This window comes from Chiloscyllium punctatum, chromosome 40 (assembly GCF_047496795.1).
Source record: "Chiloscyllium punctatum isolate Juve2018m chromosome 40, sChiPun1.3, whole genome shotgun sequence".
In the NCBI taxonomy this organism is placed as follows: domain Eukaryota; kingdom Metazoa; phylum Chordata; class Chondrichthyes; order Orectolobiformes; family Hemiscylliidae; genus Chiloscyllium; species Chiloscyllium punctatum.
Window position 1 is genome coordinate 56,593,353 of NC_092778.1, and position 18,284 is coordinate 56,611,636.

At 38.9% G+C, this 18,284-nt stretch overlaps 1 protein-coding gene across 4 annotated transcripts in view; it reads right to left on the reverse strand.

Annotated features, from left to right (window-relative positions):
* Positions 1-18,284, reverse strand: part of usp7 (ubiquitin specific peptidase 7 (herpes virus-associated)) — a 100,652-nt gene that overhangs the window by 19,937 nt on the left and 62,431 nt on the right. For all 4 annotated transcript variants that reach the window (XM_072559990.1, XM_072559988.1, XM_072559989.1 and 1 more), the window contains exons 13-21: positions 16,659-16,815; positions 13,623-13,767; positions 12,717-12,847; positions 11,781-11,915; positions 8,440-8,541; positions 6,363-6,468; positions 6,079-6,171; positions 5,929-5,996; positions 5,194-5,294 (exon numbers count right to left, since the gene is read on the reverse strand). In XM_072559990.1, coding sequence (XP_072416091.1) covers positions 5,194-5,294; positions 5,929-5,996; positions 6,079-6,171; positions 6,363-6,468; positions 8,440-8,541; positions 11,781-11,915; positions 12,717-12,847; positions 13,623-13,767; positions 16,659-16,815 — 1,038 coding nt within the window. The remainder of the gene's footprint in view (positions 1-5,193; positions 5,295-5,928; positions 5,997-6,078; positions 6,172-6,362; positions 6,469-8,439; positions 8,542-11,780; positions 11,916-12,716; positions 12,848-13,622; positions 13,768-16,658; positions 16,816-18,284) is intronic.

Genomic DNA, 18,284 nt, shown 5'->3' on the forward strand with positions numbered 1-18,284 from the left:
ATGAACAATTGATTCAGTGTCCACAGCTGTTGGCAGAAGACAGTTCCAAAGATATAGTGGGCGGCACAGTGGTTAGCACTGCTGCCTCACAGTGCCAGAGGCCCGGGTTTAATTCCCACCTTGGCCAAATGTCTGTGTGGAGTTTGCACATTCTCCCTGTGTCTGCATGGGTTTCCTCCAGGTGCTCTGGTTTCCTCCCACAATCCAAAAATGTGCAGGTTAGGTGAATTGGCCATGAGAAGTCCTTAGTTGGTAGGAGTAGGGAAAACCCAAAGGCTTTCTATAGGTATGTCAGGAATAAAAGAATGACTAAGGTAGAAATAGGTCCAGTCAAGGATAGTAGTGGGAAGTTGCGTGTGGAGGCTGAAGAGTTTGGGGAGATACTGAATGAATACTTTTCGTCAGTATTCACTCAGGAACAGGACATTGTTGCCGATGTGAATACTGAGTCACAAGTAATTAGAATGGACGGCTTTGAGGTATGTAGGGAAGAGGTGTTGGAAATTCTGGAAAGGGTGAAAATAGATAAGTCCCCTGGGCCTGATGGCATTTATCCTAGGATTCTCTGGGAAGCAAGGGAGGAGATTGCAGAGCCATTGGCCTTGATTTTTATGTCCTCGTTGTCTACAGGAACAGTGCCAGAAGACTGGAGGATAGCAAATGTGGTTCCCTTGTTCAAGAAGGGGAGTAGGGATAACCCTAGTAACTATAGGCCGGTGAGTCTCACTTCTGTTGTGGGCAAAGTCTTAGAGAGAATTGTAAGGGATAGGATTTATGAACATCTGGATAGGAATAATGTGATCAAGGATAGCCAGCATGGTTTTGTGAAGGGCAGATCGTGCCTCACAAACCTTACTGAATTCTTTGAGAAGGTGACTAAGGAGGTCGACGAGGGTAAAGCGGTAGATGTGGTGTATATGGATTTTAGTAAGGTGTTTGATAAGGTTCCCCATGGTAGGCTACTGCAAAAAATACGGAGGTATGGCATTGAGGGTGAGTTGGAGGTTTGGATTAGGAATTGGCTGGCTGGAAGAAAACAGAGGGTAGTAGTTGATGGTAAAGGTTCATCTTGGAGTGCAGTTACTAGCAGTGTTCCACAAGGATCTGTTTTGGGACCATTGCCATTTGGGACCGTTTGTCATTTTTCTAAATGACCTGGAGGAGTGGCTAGAAGGTTGGGTGAGCAAGTTTGCGGATGATACGAAAGTCGGTGGAGTTGTTGACAGTGAGGAAGGATGTGTCAGGTTACAGCAAGATATAGATAAGCCGCAGAGCTGGGCAGAAAGGTAGCAAATGGAGTTCAATGTGGGTAAGTGTGAAGTGATTCACTTTGGTATGAGTAACAAGAAGATGGGGTACTGGGCTAATGGTCGGATACTTGGTAGTGTGGACGAGCAGAGGGATCTTGGTGTCCATGTACACAGATCTTTGAAAGTTGCCACCCAGGTAAATAGTGCTGTGAAAGCGGCATATGGCGTACTGGCTTTTATTGGTAGAGGAATTGAGTTCCGGAGTCCTGAGGTCATGCTGCAGTTGTATAAGACTCTGGTGCGGCCGCATCTGGAGTATTGTGCGCAGTTTTGGTCGCCATACTATAGGAAGGATGTGGAGGCACTGGAACGGGTGCAGAGGAGGTTTACCAGGGTGTTGCCTGGTATGGTAGGAAGATCGTCTGAGGAAAGGCTGAGGCACTTGGGGCTGTTTTCATTGGAGAAAAGGAGGTTTAGGGGGTGACTTGATAGAGGTGTACAAGATGATTAGGGGTTTAGATAGGGTTGACCATGAGAACATTTTTCCACGTATGGAGTCAGCTATTATGAAGAGGCACAGCTTTAAATTAAGGGGTGGTAGGTATAGGACAGATGTTAGGGGTAGATTCTTTACTCAGTGAGTCGTGAGTTCGTGGAATGCCCTGCCAGTAGCAGTGGTGGACTCTCCCTCTTTATGGGCATTTAAACGGGCATTGGATAGGCATATGGAGGATAGTAGGCTAGTGTAGGTTAGGTGGGCTTGGATCGGCGCAACATCGAGGGCCAAAGGGCCTGTACTGCGCTGTATTTTTCTATGTTGTATGTTAAATTGCCCGTAGTGTTAAGTGAAGGGGTAAAACGTAGGGGAATGGGTCTGGGTGGGTTGCGCTTCGGCGGGTCGGTATGGACTTGTTGGGCCGAAGGGCCTGTTGCCATGCTAAGTAACCTAAATCTAATCGAAATATACTACCCTGCTTGTGCAGAACTGCTTCCAAACATCACTCCAGAATGGTTTTGTCCAATTCTCAGATTACTTCTAGAATCACCAACAAGTAGAAAAAGTTTATCGACCCTGTCTTTTTCTGTTAATATTGTGAAGACTTATAGACAGGGAGACATACTTGTGATACCAAATTAAGTGACATTAGCAAGTACCTGGAAAATTAGACTTTCTTTCAGTAATGTCACCGTGTAGCTGATGCCTATGAGAAATGGCATAGTGCGCAAGGAAACCAGAATAAGTTGTTCAGAACACCTGAACAAACAATGAGAACACAGGCAGGGAGGTTATTCCAGGTAATTTGCAGGCCCGGACTAATTAGCTAAAAATGAAACTGTATGAGTGCAGTCCCACTCAGCAAAGACCGGCGGAAAAGAATAATGTGGTCAAGTGTGCTAATGCCTACGGGCTGGTTAAAAAAAGGGGGGGAAAAAAACAAACTTAACTTGGGTACCATGGCAAGGAGCAGTTATTGGATGAGGAGGATTGCAATCTGTAGTCTGGGTAAGTTGGCAGCATTTGGAAGGCAAAAAAAAAAACACAGCTAAGACATAAGAAACAAAAAAGACAGTTGAAGCAAGGTATTAGTTTACAATGGTTAAAATAAAACAACATGATAGAATTCTGAAATTAAAAACAGAAAGCGCTGGATAAACCCAACAGGTCAGGCAACATCTGCAGACAGCCATGCAATCAACACAATCTGAAGTGAAAATGAAGCACAAACAGGACAAAATGCTACTATGCTGCATCAGGAGAGATGGTCAAATAGGGGTTCTAATTTGGACCAACAGGATATCATCACCAGCATAAGTAAAGTGTGGTGCCCAACATGGGGAGTTGCAAGTTGGCAATCACCACCTAGAACACAAGCCAAGAGTCACTCACTACATTCACCAAAAAAAGGATGACGTGCAATAATGAAGAAATAAAATATGACCCACATATAGGAAAATATATTTAAGACTGAAAGATGTATCTCATTACCCAAGTAACTGCACCACATATACAGGAGTTGCACATTAACCACAAAGAAATAATCTGAAAAGATGTTGATGATTTGGCAAACACAATACTGCCAAAATTATCTACTGATCTTTGGTATGTAGTCATGCATTCAGACCATTGAATGCTATTGACAGGTATCTCAAAGTTGTGGATGCTCCACTGAGCATATTAAAGACTGAGACTTCTAGCTCAGGAAACTGTGACATGGGAAATGGGCAAAGAAGTAAAGTTGGGATGGAAGATTAGTGATCTGTACTGAAAAGCACAGTGGGCTCAGTGGTCAAATGAACTTATCAAATTTCTTATGTCTGTATAAGCATGCAAGACTTGAACAAGATCCAACATTGAAATTCACATGAATCAAATTTCAAATTCAATACTGCACTATTGATTGCAAAGTGAAAATTTAAACCAGTTAGATAATAATTAAGACAGCACTGGATAGCACGATAGCCAATTGAATCTCTACGCAACAAATATACTTGATTTAGATAAACTAGCTCATTTTTGGGGTTTCATTTGTCCCTCCAACACTGAATAGCACATATTGCCAATTGTAAGGAGAAACATGCAAAGGCTAGGCAATTTCATTACCCAATGTGGAAGCAAGCTGTGGTCTGGAGCCTGTCACAAATGAGCAGTAACTCACACTGATGTTTTGTGCGTCTGCTGGATGGATTACATTTTGAGCTGGGGTAGCAATTTTGACACCTGCAAAATACTGGAAAAATAAGGTGGAATATGCTTTCAGCCACCAGATTGGCAAGAAATCAAATAGCTACAAGCATCCAGTGTCACTTTCTACAGTCGAATTTTCAATTTCTTGAAAATGCCCACTAGAAAGAAAACCAAACTGCAAGTAGTATCACTGCAAACTTCAACTTAAACTTTTTAAAAAATTGCATTTGTTGCAGATTTTGAGATGCTTCCCCCAGCTCAAACCATTACGCTGACCCATGGCAAAATAAATAGCAGTGACAACAGTAAATTAAGATGATTAGAGGGACTGGTTGAATTCTTGTCCACACCCAAGTTAACCGATGACTGTAGGACAGGGATTGGGCACTACAATTAACATCAAGGACCAGGAGTTTATGTAAGAAAGAAAGGAGGAACCCCATACCGAACACTATCTAATAACTTTGGCAAAGTGCACTTTGTCAGACTTGGATCAAGGACAATGTGTACCTTAGGTGAGATGCCTTCCACTGCTGAATAACCTTCCCAAGCAGTGGGCTATTTGGGCAACACACACCAAAATTAAGACTATTGGAACCAGTGGCATCTTACCCTGGCAAGTGACACTATCCTCCTCTGAATGGAAAAGGAAACTGGCAAGATAAAGGTCTCATGAAAATACTATTTACAACATAAAATTGTGAGTTGCTGTTCAACACTAAGTAGAATTAGAGATACAGACATTAATTCTGTTGCTCCAGTGGCAACATGCTTTCTGTATTCAAAAGTTCTTTCGAGGTTTTATTTAGGTCTTTCAGAATTAGAGTGACAATAAATAATAAATTACTGTGTGTACTGTGGGCCATTTGTATAATTGAAGGGTTTTAGCTCCCTAGAAAATAACAAAATGAGGGGATCGGAAGATTTCCCAGATCTGTTTCAAAAAGGAAAAAAAAAGCCAATTAAAACTTTCCAGGAAGAAATGCCTCTTTCAGAGGGCCTGTTTCCTTATCGTAGAAATTGTTCTGCAAGAACCTCTGCAACATCTCTAAAAGATTGATAATTCACTTGATTTAGTTGATCTGTCTGAACATTTTCAAAAAAATCGTTTAAATGTTACAATACAAAAAGTACACTCTCCTGGAACTTTACAATTACTTCTTCCCTAATGCAGACTAGAAAAGGTACAGGTCAGGATACCAAAATGATACACTGCTAAGATGAGATCCATTAATTTTCCAGTAAATCTTTACTTACTTTTGAAATACTATGATGTCGCCATCCATGAGCTCATCAAGTGCTTTATCAAGGGACACTTCATAATCCTGAATTCTCTCAGTTAAATTGGGTTTTACTTCCTAAAAGAAAATAATTTAACAGTTTTATAAAATTAAAATCACAAACCAATGGCACACGGTTGCTGCAGTGACTAGAAAAGCAAACAAAACCATTGTAGCTCGATACAAATGTAATTGATTACTCAAAATTTGAATTTTACAATAACTTCCATAGATGGAAACTGCAAATAACATTCCTGACCTTTTCAATACCAAGTGTGCTCTTCAGTGTTTTTACTTTCAATTCTGTCCAGCCCAACTATGTTGTGTTCAAGACTAAATAGCAATGGTGATCGTGTGGGTGTGGAGAATTTAAAATGTATCTTTCCTACACATGCAAGACTTTGGATACAAATGGAATCTACATCACCTCTGCAAGGTAAATGATTGTTCTTGTAGCATTTCAATAAGTTTGACCCATTATTTTATGAACGAGGGGTTGCATAAGCAACCCCAAATTTTCATGATTTGGATGTTTATAACGTTTTAAGTTCAGTTTTGGAAAGCTGTTCGAAACCCCGTCAAATCAACAACTTTTTTGTTGATTTCTCCAAAAAGAAACTCTTTGATATTAAATTTAAAACAGGTGTTGTATTTTAATGAAACTATATTACTGATATTTTGCAAAATACATCTGGATATCATGTTTTCATACCTCATAGAGGATAAGGCTAGTTCCTTGCGGAAACCCTGCTCTCTCACACATGATTGGCAGTAAATCACCTGTGCAGAATAAATGTAACAGTTAATTATTCCTGAATAATCTCAAATTTTTGTTTCCCCAAACATTCAGTTCTCAACTTACGTATTTTACACGATATAGGGGTGTAGATATGTCCACAGTAATTCAAGCTCCGTGTTTTTGGATCATACATCTTTAAAAATAACATTACATCATCTGAAGAAAAAGACAAAGCATTAATATACTGTACACGTGCAATCAATTTTCTTTATTATTAGGGTGCAGTAATGGAGCATTTTCATCTCATCCTTTAAAGCTATGTCCTCAAGCAAACAGGTACAAAAGAAATTAAAAACTGAAATAAACACTGCACAATGACACTGCAGTATACTTTTACAGAGACTTACGATCTTTATCAAATTTGGGCAGCGTTGCTCCACTTGCAGCTAACTCTGGATCGACCGTTTCTAGAAATATTGTCCATGGGTTATCATTATCACTCAATTCAATCATCTATGAGATAAAACAGATTTTAGGTTGTTAAATTGCAGTGATTTCAAGAGTTCAGTTAATGTTGTAAGAACATGATATTTGCTGACAACATTTCTGTATTAATATGTCCCTGAACATCCACAGATGGCTCACTGGTTCATTATTATAGTATTGCAGGGACTAATACAGCTAGATGCAGAAGTAAGACTGATCTCTTATGTTGCTTTGTCTGCTTATCCTCTGACAATTTTTAGCACAATTATTTCTAATTGGCATTATGGCGTTGCAAAGGAACAATTTTCTGCCTTAAGCATCTAAGCATTAAAATATGAAATCTGGCAAATCTAATCCTCAACTATACGGTGCAGATAAGCTTTGATTAACATCATTCAAACAAGCACACTAAGGCCAGAGTAAAATGAGCAAAGTTTGTTAGTATAAGTTAAACTATTTGTTCAACTATGATTCACTTTTATTATGAGTCAATCATATGAATATGACAGATTGTGGTACAACCCTAATTCATGAAATATACAAATGTTGTGACAGAGTAAATTTCCTATCCTTGCTTGCAATGTTACGTGATTACCATTCTGCAGAATAAAATATCAATTTCTCAAATGTAGAATTTGACTGCTAGTTCTCAGGTGATGTATTACCAAATGAAGACGAAGTTTGAGTGCAACTTCACATGATACTTGTCTAAATGTAGACTTTTCAAAAATGACCTGTCCTTTTGCTGCAAATTGCACAAAACTGTTACATAACAGCAAAATTGCTCAAAATGAGGAAGCATATTTGTCACGGTCTTTAAATAGCTTGGTTATGTTGTTGATATTTTGTTAGAAATGTCAAACAAATTTGAAATATGAATTATCTCGAAAAGGATGGTCCATCGAAAAGAGCCAGTTTCCTCATTCCTTTTAGAATTATAGCAATGGTGTTTTTAGTGCCTTCGATAAGAATGGTTTACCCCTAAACCTCATTGGAGAAGGCTCATTTAAGAGAACCATTCAACACCAGATCCATTCTTCTCTGCTTTGTCAAGTTGTGCAGAAGGCAGCCCGTGACACCACATTTGGCAGACAGCCTTGAGGATCTCAGTTGGATGGCTGCCTCAGCAGGTCCAAACAAATGAGTCATCATAAGACCAACTGCCTACTCAATGGTTGCCCATCTAGTTACATACTGTTGACATGCATATCCTAAGCCTCAATGTTGGCTACTCACACAAGTGAGAAACTCCAAAACTTATGGGAATATTCAGCGTAACCAGAGATCCACCCACAAAAGTGGTCTTATGAAATGAAAACTGAATTATCTAGGTTTAACTCCAAATCGAACTAACCTTGGAATTCAGTGCACTTTTGAAGGTTCTACACTGAAGAAGTGAAACCTTTCCTGTTGAAAGAACACAGCTAGTCCACCAAAATGGATTCAGTCTGTGATCCACAGACCTGGGAAAATCCAAACCATAGTATTGAAGCAGATGGTCTACTTGTCCAGCCCAATTATCTATTGGGCTGGAATCTTGTTACAAAGGAAGGGGAGTACACAAGTTACCCAACAAACCTGACGCAATGAAGTGGTAAAATCCTATATATAATCTTAGCCTATCCCCAAAACAGCCATGTTGTCAAGGCTAAGCATCACAGCCACAGGCAATATGTGCACAGCATATCCCGAAAACCTTAAACCCACCTACAGCATGACATCTAGGTCAGCAATTGTTTGCCTGAATAAGCACTGTCTTTAGAAACATCAGTGCTCCAAAATACCCCAAGAAGCTGTGGGATTCTCATGTGATGCCTCATTTTACTCTAATCTTGGTTAAAAGCAGCAAATTTCTGTATAGAATATCCATCCCTCTAAACTTCAACATCCTTTTCCTTGCAACATCCAACAAAGCCTCGTATTCTGTTTACTCCAGGAAAAACCACAACACTATTACAAAATCTACCCAAGGATTTAACCGGTTATTCACACACTTACAGTTTTGTTGCTGTCTGCTTCGAAGTCCAACATGGCCGGTCTCTTCGTCCCATTACTCCGGGCCTGCATTGGCCACAAGCGTATCTGTTCCTGTGGATAGCCCTATATTGAAGCAAAATCCATACATTAGACTGAAACACATAAAAGCATCATGTTACCTTAACTGAAGACCTGAGTACAGCATTTGAATTTCATAACAAATGTAAACAAACAGAAAGCTTGTCTTTAGTACTCAACATTTAGATGTGATTTGGAGATGCCTGTGTTGGACTGGGGTGTACAAAGTTACAGATCACAACAACAGGTTTATTTGGAAGCACTAGCTTTCAAAGCGCTGTTCCTTGATCAGGTGGTTACGAACCATCTGAAGGAGCAGCACTCTGAAAGCCAGCGCTTCCGAAGAAACCTGTTGAACTATAACCTGGTGTTCTGTGATTTGTAACATTTAAAAGAAAATTGAACATTAAATTTAGCAAAATGCACCATTTTATCTCAATATTTCAGAAAGTGAGGTGCAGGCCATGCGTGGTTCGTCACCACACTACATAAATAGCTTCAGGACAAAGCCATGGTAGTGCACTCAACAAGGGGATCATTTTTGGACTTTTCAAATTGGCCTTCTCTGGATTGGAGTAGGAGGAAGAAATGGCCATGGTTTCTAGTTGTGACCCCATTTAAAAAAATAGCAGAATTAGGCTATTTGGCTCATCAAGTCTGCTCTGCCATTTGATCATGGCTGATAACATTTCTTAACCCCATTGCCCTTCCACCTATCATTGATGTCATCTATAAAAGGGAGGCACAGTGGCTTAGTGGTTAGCACTGCTGCCTCATAGCACCAGGGACCCGGGTTAGATTCCAGCCTTGTGTGACCGTGTGTATGTATCCTGTGTGCACAATGGTTTCTACGCACAGTCCAAAGATGTGCAAGTTAGGTTAATTAGCAGTGCTAAATTGCCCAGACTGTTCAGAGACGTGTAGGTGCATGGCCTCTGTGGAAATCTAAGAGTCACCAGCTCCCACGCTGATAAACACTTCCCCCACTCTCTGCCTTCTGTCAGTCATCTGAATCCTCTATCCATGCCAACACTATCTAAAATGATGGGCTCTTATTGAGCAGTCTCCCACATGGCACCTTGTCTAAGGCTTACTGGAAAACCAAACCGATCATACCCAATGGCTTTTGTCTAACTTGGTCCTACCTTCTCAAAAGAATGCTAACATTTTTGAGGCATGACGTCACCTTGCCAAACCATGCTGACACAGCCTTATTTTATCACGCAATTCCAAGTACTCCGTGCACTCATCTGTAATCACAGACTAAAATCTTACCAATGGACAATTAGCCTACAACTTCCCATCTTCTGCATCCCTAATTTCTAATTTCAGAAAAGGTGTTAACATTAGCCATTTTCCAGTCTTCTGGATCCTCCCTGACTCCAGTGATCCAAAGTCTCCACAATGTCCTCAGCCATCTCCTTCAGACCCTGGGGTGCAGTCCATCTGGTCTGAGTGATTTATCCTGTCAGCTTCCTCAGCACCTTTTTAGTGATGGCCACTCCATCTACCTTTGCCCCTTGATGCAAGTAGTTCTGGTATGCTACTGGTATCTTTTACTGCAAAGACTGATGCAAGATACCTAATCAGTTTCTCCGACATTTCTAAGTTCCCTATTACAACTCCTCCAAGTGCATTCTGCAGCCCCCAATGACTTGCCCCGCTCACTTTTTGCATAGCTAAAGCACCTCTTGCAAGTCTTGTATATTACTAGTTAGCTTATCCTCATTTCATTTCTCCCCCTTTACTGTTTTCAGAGTTGCCCTCTGCTGGATTTTGAAATCTTACCAATCCTCTGGCTTCCCGCTAATTGTCACCACATTTCAGGCTTTAATGTTGTCCCCGATTTCCCTTATCGGACAGCCTGATCATCCCAACTGAAGCCATAAAGTGCTCTTAAATGAGAATTGAACAAAAGGTATCTAGGTTGGCTGTGATTCTTCCCAGTTCATAACATCAGCTAAAACTGGACATATGTACAGCAACTGGACATTAACATTCTTCATTCATGTCAAAATCAATAACTCATCTCCACAACAGGGTAGGCATCATTTTGGTTCCATGCCTTTTTACTCATTCTTTTGCAGTATCACTGACTAGGCCAGCATTTATTAACCATCCTAGAGAAGAGGGCAGTTATGTTTGGTGACTTTGGGATAGATTTGGAAAGCACGGCCCCACACTCCATACCATTTAAAAGGCACCAGTAGTCAATGACCAAGTATCATGCTTGCGATCATCATTTGGGTTTAAGGTAAAGGAAAAATACATTTCATTTCTGCATGCGCAGCTTGCTTCTTTTAATGAACGTTTAGTAAGTTTTGAACAGCATGTTCAAACAATTTCCAAGAAAGCAAGCAAGCAACTTAAGCCAAATAGTTAAGTTTCCTGGCCAGTTAGTTAATAAGATTCTTAGAGTAAAGACAGACCAAGGGCCAGAATCTACTTTCAGCTTTAGTTTAAGGAGACAGGGCTTTCCTTAAAATTCAGCTGGGAAAGTCAATTAAGTAGCTAGTGTCTGTCTCTCCAGGAAAAACGGAGAAAATCACATCTGGTGAACACTATCAAAAATCAATGAAAGAAACAATTGCAAAGTCATCAACTAAGTAAAAATTTAAAAAGAATTAAGATAGGACTGATACTTAACTGGAGTTGAAAGCTTTTGAAAGATATTGCTGGGAAGAGGACACATTTTTGGTGCTGATATGAAGATCTGAACCATCTAATCTATACACAGTTCCCCCATTTATGCAATGAAAGTTATTTTGTTAAAATGGACATGGGCAAACTTGTGCAGTTGTGTTTAGTGCCTATCTACCATTGCAACCAAACTGAAAATGAAACATGTGATTTATCAAGCAAGGATTAAGAATTCCAACTTGCTCAGTTTTACCGAAAGCTGTGATCATAACATTACTGTCATGCAGTGAAAAACTAATTTAGATTTCAAGTCTGAAGTGGACAATGAACACTACCTCAGACTCAAGAATGTTATTGCTGATCCAAGTCTGATGTCTCCAATGAAATAGGCTTACTTTCAATTATTTGTTTTCAATTGAGCAATACTGCTACTGGATGAATATTTCAGTTTGTTTTTAATTATACCACAATACCCAGTACCTTCAGTTGTAAACCTGCGAGTGATCCAAAATGAATTCAAGATCACCTTTCTGCTCTTCCACAGCCATTCTAATGATGTAGTCACTCGACAACATAATAGCCTTCCTCTGCAGCAATATCCTTCAAGTTGCGTAATGTCAAACATTGCACACTGAAATACTCACCATTGTTTGTGACAGATTTTGAACAAACTCTGCAAGTGTAGAGTTTTTCAGGACTTTGAACACTGTGTATTTCACTTTTTCTTCATCATACATGTCATTACCCTGATGTCCACAGAACTGGTCTTCTGTTACTATCTAAAGTAAACAAAGTGCAGAAATCAGCTGCCAAGTTTTACTTTTAAAACAAAAAGTTAACAATATTGAAATACAACTGTTGTGCTTTGTTTCTCAACCGCTTAAAGCTGCTCTAAGAGATTCATCTCACCCAAGAAAGCTATGAATCAAATTGTAAATTGGTGGCGGGGGGGACATATAATTAACAGTTGAAAACAAGCTCCTGATTTATTTAGTTCATTTATCAACCTTACCTATAGTCTCCAGTGTGCTTAGGGGCACCAATTGTGATCTTGCAATACAGTTTACTAGTCAAAAGCCTTCACAACTATTGAGCCCTTTTCAACAGATTCCCAATCAATTCAGTCTTGCTGCATTATCCCTCGATCCCCTTAAGTTCCTCAGTTAAATCTCTGACTAGTATGTAGTTGATGACCGAGTATCATCTTGCACTCTGAAGCAAACAACACACCCAATGATTCATAATTTGAGGGAATAAACTTTGTATCTAAGGTCATTCTAGCTTAAAAGTGAACTAAAATATCATGTGTAGCAAAACATCAAGCAATGCCACAGATGTGCTATGTTATGCTAAATTATCGATTAAGACAACTTCCCTCAACCTTTCAAATGAGGATGCAGTTTAAGAGCCTCCAAGGCATCAATAAACTTAATAAAACATGTTCAACTAAGGATTCACTCAGACATTCTAGTTTTCAAGTGGGCTATCCAGCTCCTAAACCCACAACAGGCAGCAAATTACATACAAATAAAGTTGACAGGCAACTACTGCAAGTCTGATTTAACAGAGTGCTGCAGTACCTGCACTTGCATGTAGAGGTGTGCTTCTTGTCTTTCCTTTCTTTTCTGAGCTTCCACCCTCTTCTCTTCTTGCAGGCGCTCCACCAGTTGCTGTGGAATGTTGTGGTCTGTAACAGCTTGTAAGACCTCACCTTTAAAAAGATTATTCAAATAGATTTATGTTCACTTAAAACTGCCCAACATACAAATCTAAAATAGAGGTATCATCGCAAAACTAGGGAAAATGAAGTCACCTTCATGTCCATAGGATGACATGAAGTACTTCAGATTAACTAATCTACATACGTCCTTTCTTTTATTGGCAAATGTGAAAATTTATAAAGAGGATTTTGCAAGTCACAGAAAAATAAGTTATCCTGTTTCATCAATCTTCAGGAAGGAACAGTGGCCAGGATACCTTAAGAAATTACTGGCCTTCAAAATCGCGCTGTGATCACTTCACATTAACTTGGTGAGGATCAACCTTAACAGATCAACATTTTTAAGAAAGAAGTGGTGCACATACATGTCAACGTATCAAGTTTGCTTTTGACAAGAAAATTCATTATTTTGGTTGGTTTATTAAATTTGTGGCAATGTGCATTTTTAGACAAATTTAAGGCAGACCTACAGTGTACAAAATGGAAGAAAATTACATAAACCCAATGACGTAGTTTCCATTAACCAATGCCCGACCAACATGCTCAGATTGACTTGGTTACTTGTTCTAGTTCTGCAATCACTCAAATACCACTACATATATTGAAGCAACTGTGTCTAATCTGACAATGGCTTATGAAGTCCTACGATAAATGAGAACCCCCTTATCAATGGTTAACCATCTTTCAAAAGATTGTATTAATAGGATAAAGGTACAGAAAAATCTTCAGTGGGCACAGAGCTCCCTATTCAGCATCGAAAACTTACTTAGTTTTGATTCTCTGACGTACACCATCATGTACGCATTCGTGCAGTGTCGCACAGATAAATCATCATCATGACCTCCATAGTTGTGTTCAATTGCCTCTTCTTTTGTACATCTTGATACAACGTCATCATCAAATTTACACCACTTGAACAGAGGAAATAAAATAGAATTAAGTCCTTCACTGCATCCCAAATATTTTGTATCAAACACAAAAAGCAAAGCAAACCAAATCTGGTTAGAAATATCATAACTATTTTGTTAAACTCAATTAACTGAAATGCTCGACAAAGTAGATGCCATGCTTCACAGAGTGGCACTAATAATGATCCAAAAACAAAATAACCCAACACCTTGAACTATCGAAAAACTTAAGATTGTTTTGCCATTAAGGTGTACTATTACACCAAATGTCTACATATCAACTTAAGCAACTACTCAGTGCTGCATATTGTTGGGACTTTAAAAGACATTTTTTTAAAAAAAGGAATAAAACACTAAGTGCAATTCAGAGGAACAATCCAAAGCACCACCCTTCTCATTAGAAAAGGGAATGAGTACACAACACAACTTTTTATCATAGTAAAAAGCATTAACTTGAGACATTCTAACTGTTGTAAAGTATGCTGGCCTCTAGTTAAAAGCAATTATGAAAAGTTACATCATTTTGCACTTCTAACTTAAAAACAAAACATTAGCTTTGTGGTAGGGTTTGAGTAGATGCAAAGTATTTGTTCAACTCTTACTGATATCAAGAACTTTTGTGCCACAAAATAAAGTGTACAGATAAGAAATATCCTATGCCAACATAAGATGGCATACACAAATTAAGTTGAAGAATCCCAGTATCAAAACATTCCTTGATTCTCCTCTCCTAGGCAGCAACCCTTGGACTTCACAAGTTGCTGTCAAGCTCCAGTTACTCTCCCAGAATGGTTATATTCCACCCAAATAGCTTTAAATTAAGGGGGGGTAGATATAGGACTGATGTTAGGGGTAGGTTCTTCACTCAGCGAGTCGTAAGTTCATGGAATGCCCTGCCAGTAGCAGTAGTGGACTCTCCCTCTTTATGGGTATTTAAGCGGGCATTGGATAGGTATATGGAGGATAGTGGGTTAGTGTAGGTTAGGTGGGCTTTGATCGGCGCAACATCGAGGGCTGAAGGGCCTGTACTGCACTGTATTCTTCTATGTTCTATGTTCTATGTTCTAAAGTCACTGCCACTAAGGAAGCATGGCTTAAAAAAAAAAGATATTCTTCTGGTTGTTGTACTTCAGTATCACGCAAGACAACTCCACGTAAACAGCAATGTGTAGTTACATTAAAAAATGCCAATCAAACCACTCTGGATCATTAGTTGCATTGTGTTAAGTCAGTATATTTATTCCACTGGCAAATCTGCCACTTGTATCTTATCAAAAATTATCTTGATGTTCTGTAATACATGCATTGGAAAAAAGGTAAAGAAAACAACTGAGCAAAATTTCACTGCTGCCTCGGAAGATATTTGTTAGACACATCAGTTTATCATTTCCTCTTAAATTTGGTTATTTTTAATTTGACAATGTAGAGTTTCAGTTGGCACAAAGACTGAAGTTACAGGTGCAATACAGTCTTTGGATTACAACAGGCGAGGTTACAATTTTTTAATCAATCATACACTGTAAAATGTTAACGGGGGATAGGGAAGGTTGTCTAAGACAAAAGCTTGTTGACCATTAAACATTCACACATTTGTTAAACAGGTAGTCAATAGATTACAACAGAACATTTTCTATCATGACGGTGTAGGATGCTGGAAAAGCACAGCTCAGGCAGCAGCAGTCAAGGATCAGGAGAGTCAACATTTTGGGCAAAAGCCCTTCATTGGGAATGAGGCTGTGAGCCAAGGGGGTGGTGAGATAAATGGGAGTGAGTAGGGCTGAAGGGAACCTTCCCCCAGCCCCATCCCCCCCTCCCATTTATCTCACCACCCTGTCTGCTCATAGCCTCATTCCTAATGAAGGGCTTTTGCCTGAAATGTCAATTCTCCTGCTCCTCGGATGCTGCCGAACTTGCTGTGCTATTACAGCACCCCACACACTAATGTCTAGCACCTGCAATCCTCACTTTCTCTCATTTTCTATCATAAGCCACTCATTGTTAAGCACCTGGTTAAGAAAGCGACATCAACTGCAAGCGTGAACAGCAACCTAAACTCTAGCTTAGGAGCAATCTTTTCCAGCAAGGATGTTTGTCACTTCTGCATAGTAGCCAAAAACTGAGTGTTCAAAAGGAACCTTGAATAACAAGCAGTACTCAAACATCTTGCTCTAGATACGACAAGCTCATGTCACGTTTTTACAAGGCCAGTTTTAAAAAGATTAAAAAATGCAAATTCATGTCTCTAAGTCTGAAAAGACAATTACTGAACTTTTGCTAAATTTAAATGTCAACAGAAAAACCACATCCTGACAATTCCATATTGAATATTTACTTCTTGAAAAGTTTTTCAAAATTATCCTTAAAGTTCAATTAAGCTAGACAATAAATAGATATTTTCCTTTGAATCAAGAACTTTCTCCAGCTGCAGAATTAGTAAAGCAAAAACTCAGACCCTGATCACAGACGTATTTATTATGTAGTTTTAAAATTGTTCCCAGCTGTAAAGTGAATAACTACACCATCTGAAAAATTAACTTTTTGCATAGAAGAAAAGGTAAGTGATTAACATCCCCTGCTCACTGCACTTGTTCCTGGAATTATTCAGTGAATCAACATATAAAAAAAACAAGTTACTTCTTTTCAAGGGGACAGTCTGAAATACAAAATATCCCAAGGTGTCCCTCCCACCCTTGTGTTTAAAAAAAACTGTGGTGCTTGTAAAATGGTCAGGAGTAAACTGTACTGGGCCAAAATGCTGCCAATCACCTGAAAGTTGATCTTCAATTGCCACACAAACTCAATGTTTTACTCAAGAACCGAATAGTAACTTTGTCTTGATCATTAATAACACGCACATCAAGTGTAACTACTTCACCAGTGGTTGATATACTCACTTTACCATCACCCTTAGGATTTAGGTAGACTACGTAATGTCCACCATGGTTATCTCCACTGTGCACCAACACTGCATGTAGTATGTAATTAGCAGAATCCTTGGGATCGGGTTTCTGCAGAAACTCGTCTAGGGGCAAATGCTCAGGAAATTCAAACCTTAAAAAATAAAATTAAATTTCCCTTAGAAAATACTCAAATGGGAGAAAACTGTACATTTTATTTCAGCAAAGTCTATGGGGGGGGGGGGGGGGTCAAATATTGGTTGTAATAATTTGGGTGCAATACCTAATGCTAGAACTTCAGTTTTACTGCATTGAGCACATTAACAGAAAATAGCTTGAAAATGTATGAACAAAAACAATTTTACTCGAGTACAAACCATGCAAAACCTCAACTGATTATTTTGAAGAGTTGATGTAAGTAAAGCTGACAAAAACAGTGGTCTTCATAATAAAAGTCTAGATCAAGGAGACTATGATTTGTACAAATGTTTGTGATTACCTATACTCATGTGTCTAAGATTCCTGAACATGAAATATGCAGAATATTTTGTACTCTCAGTTTCTTGGAGCCAGTCATAGTAACAGAACTGAGAAGAATTCTCCTCTATCGTGACTGACCGTAATGCTGCATTCCCAAAGATTTAGAATTTACATCAGCTATTTTAAACACACCATAAATAAAGCAAATAAATTGATATTTAGAACCTAGTCTGAAGAAGAAAAAAAATGACTGGTTCAGACAGTGGGTGAGGTTTGAAAAACTGGATAAACAGTACAGAAATCTGCTATTATCGATTAGAACGTATTATAGGAAACACTTCCTATTTCTAAACAGAGGATTACAAAAGGAAGAAACTGACTTTGTTTAAACATTTTACATTTAAAACAAAAGAGGAATAATGATTGAAGTCTACTTTGCATCTAACATTTTAGCAAATCGTACAGCAAGTTCACCAAGGTAATGCTTTCCAACTATTGGGTTGGTTTTCAAATTTAAGTAGTAACATGTCCAGTATAATGATCGATTTCCATTTTAAAATCAAATTTGCAACTCGTTTAAACATCTTTAAGCCAGATGCTTTATAAAGACTGTGTATGGAACATATGAGGGGAATCAAGTGAACGGAAATGGCAAATGAGAGTCAAACCTCTAAAATGTCTTAAATCGGTTGAAGATGAATTGTGCAGTGTGTACATCTTGCTTAGTATATGTTCTGTTCAGAATAAATTGTGCTTTGTCCAAATCATGTTTTGCTCATGTGTCTGCCCCTTGGCAAGTCAGAATACAAAATGTCAGCTGATTAAACGTGTAAAGAAACTGAACATTCAATAAGTCTCTACACTTTCTTACAATTAGTACCCAATATCAAGGATTAAATATTCAAAACACACAAAACATGTCTACGGCACATAGACTAACTGGAACAGTTAGGCATAACACACCTTTGACAAAGATGCAATGATTAAAAAACTACTCTTAAGAATATAGTTAGCGTTCAGTGCAATGTCCTGAAGTAATGAAATACATGCAACCGTTGACGATCCACAATATTAGGTTCTAAAATCTCTAGCACTCAAGCCTCCCAAACAAATTATTTTGGAAGTCAGCTGTTAGTCTTACCA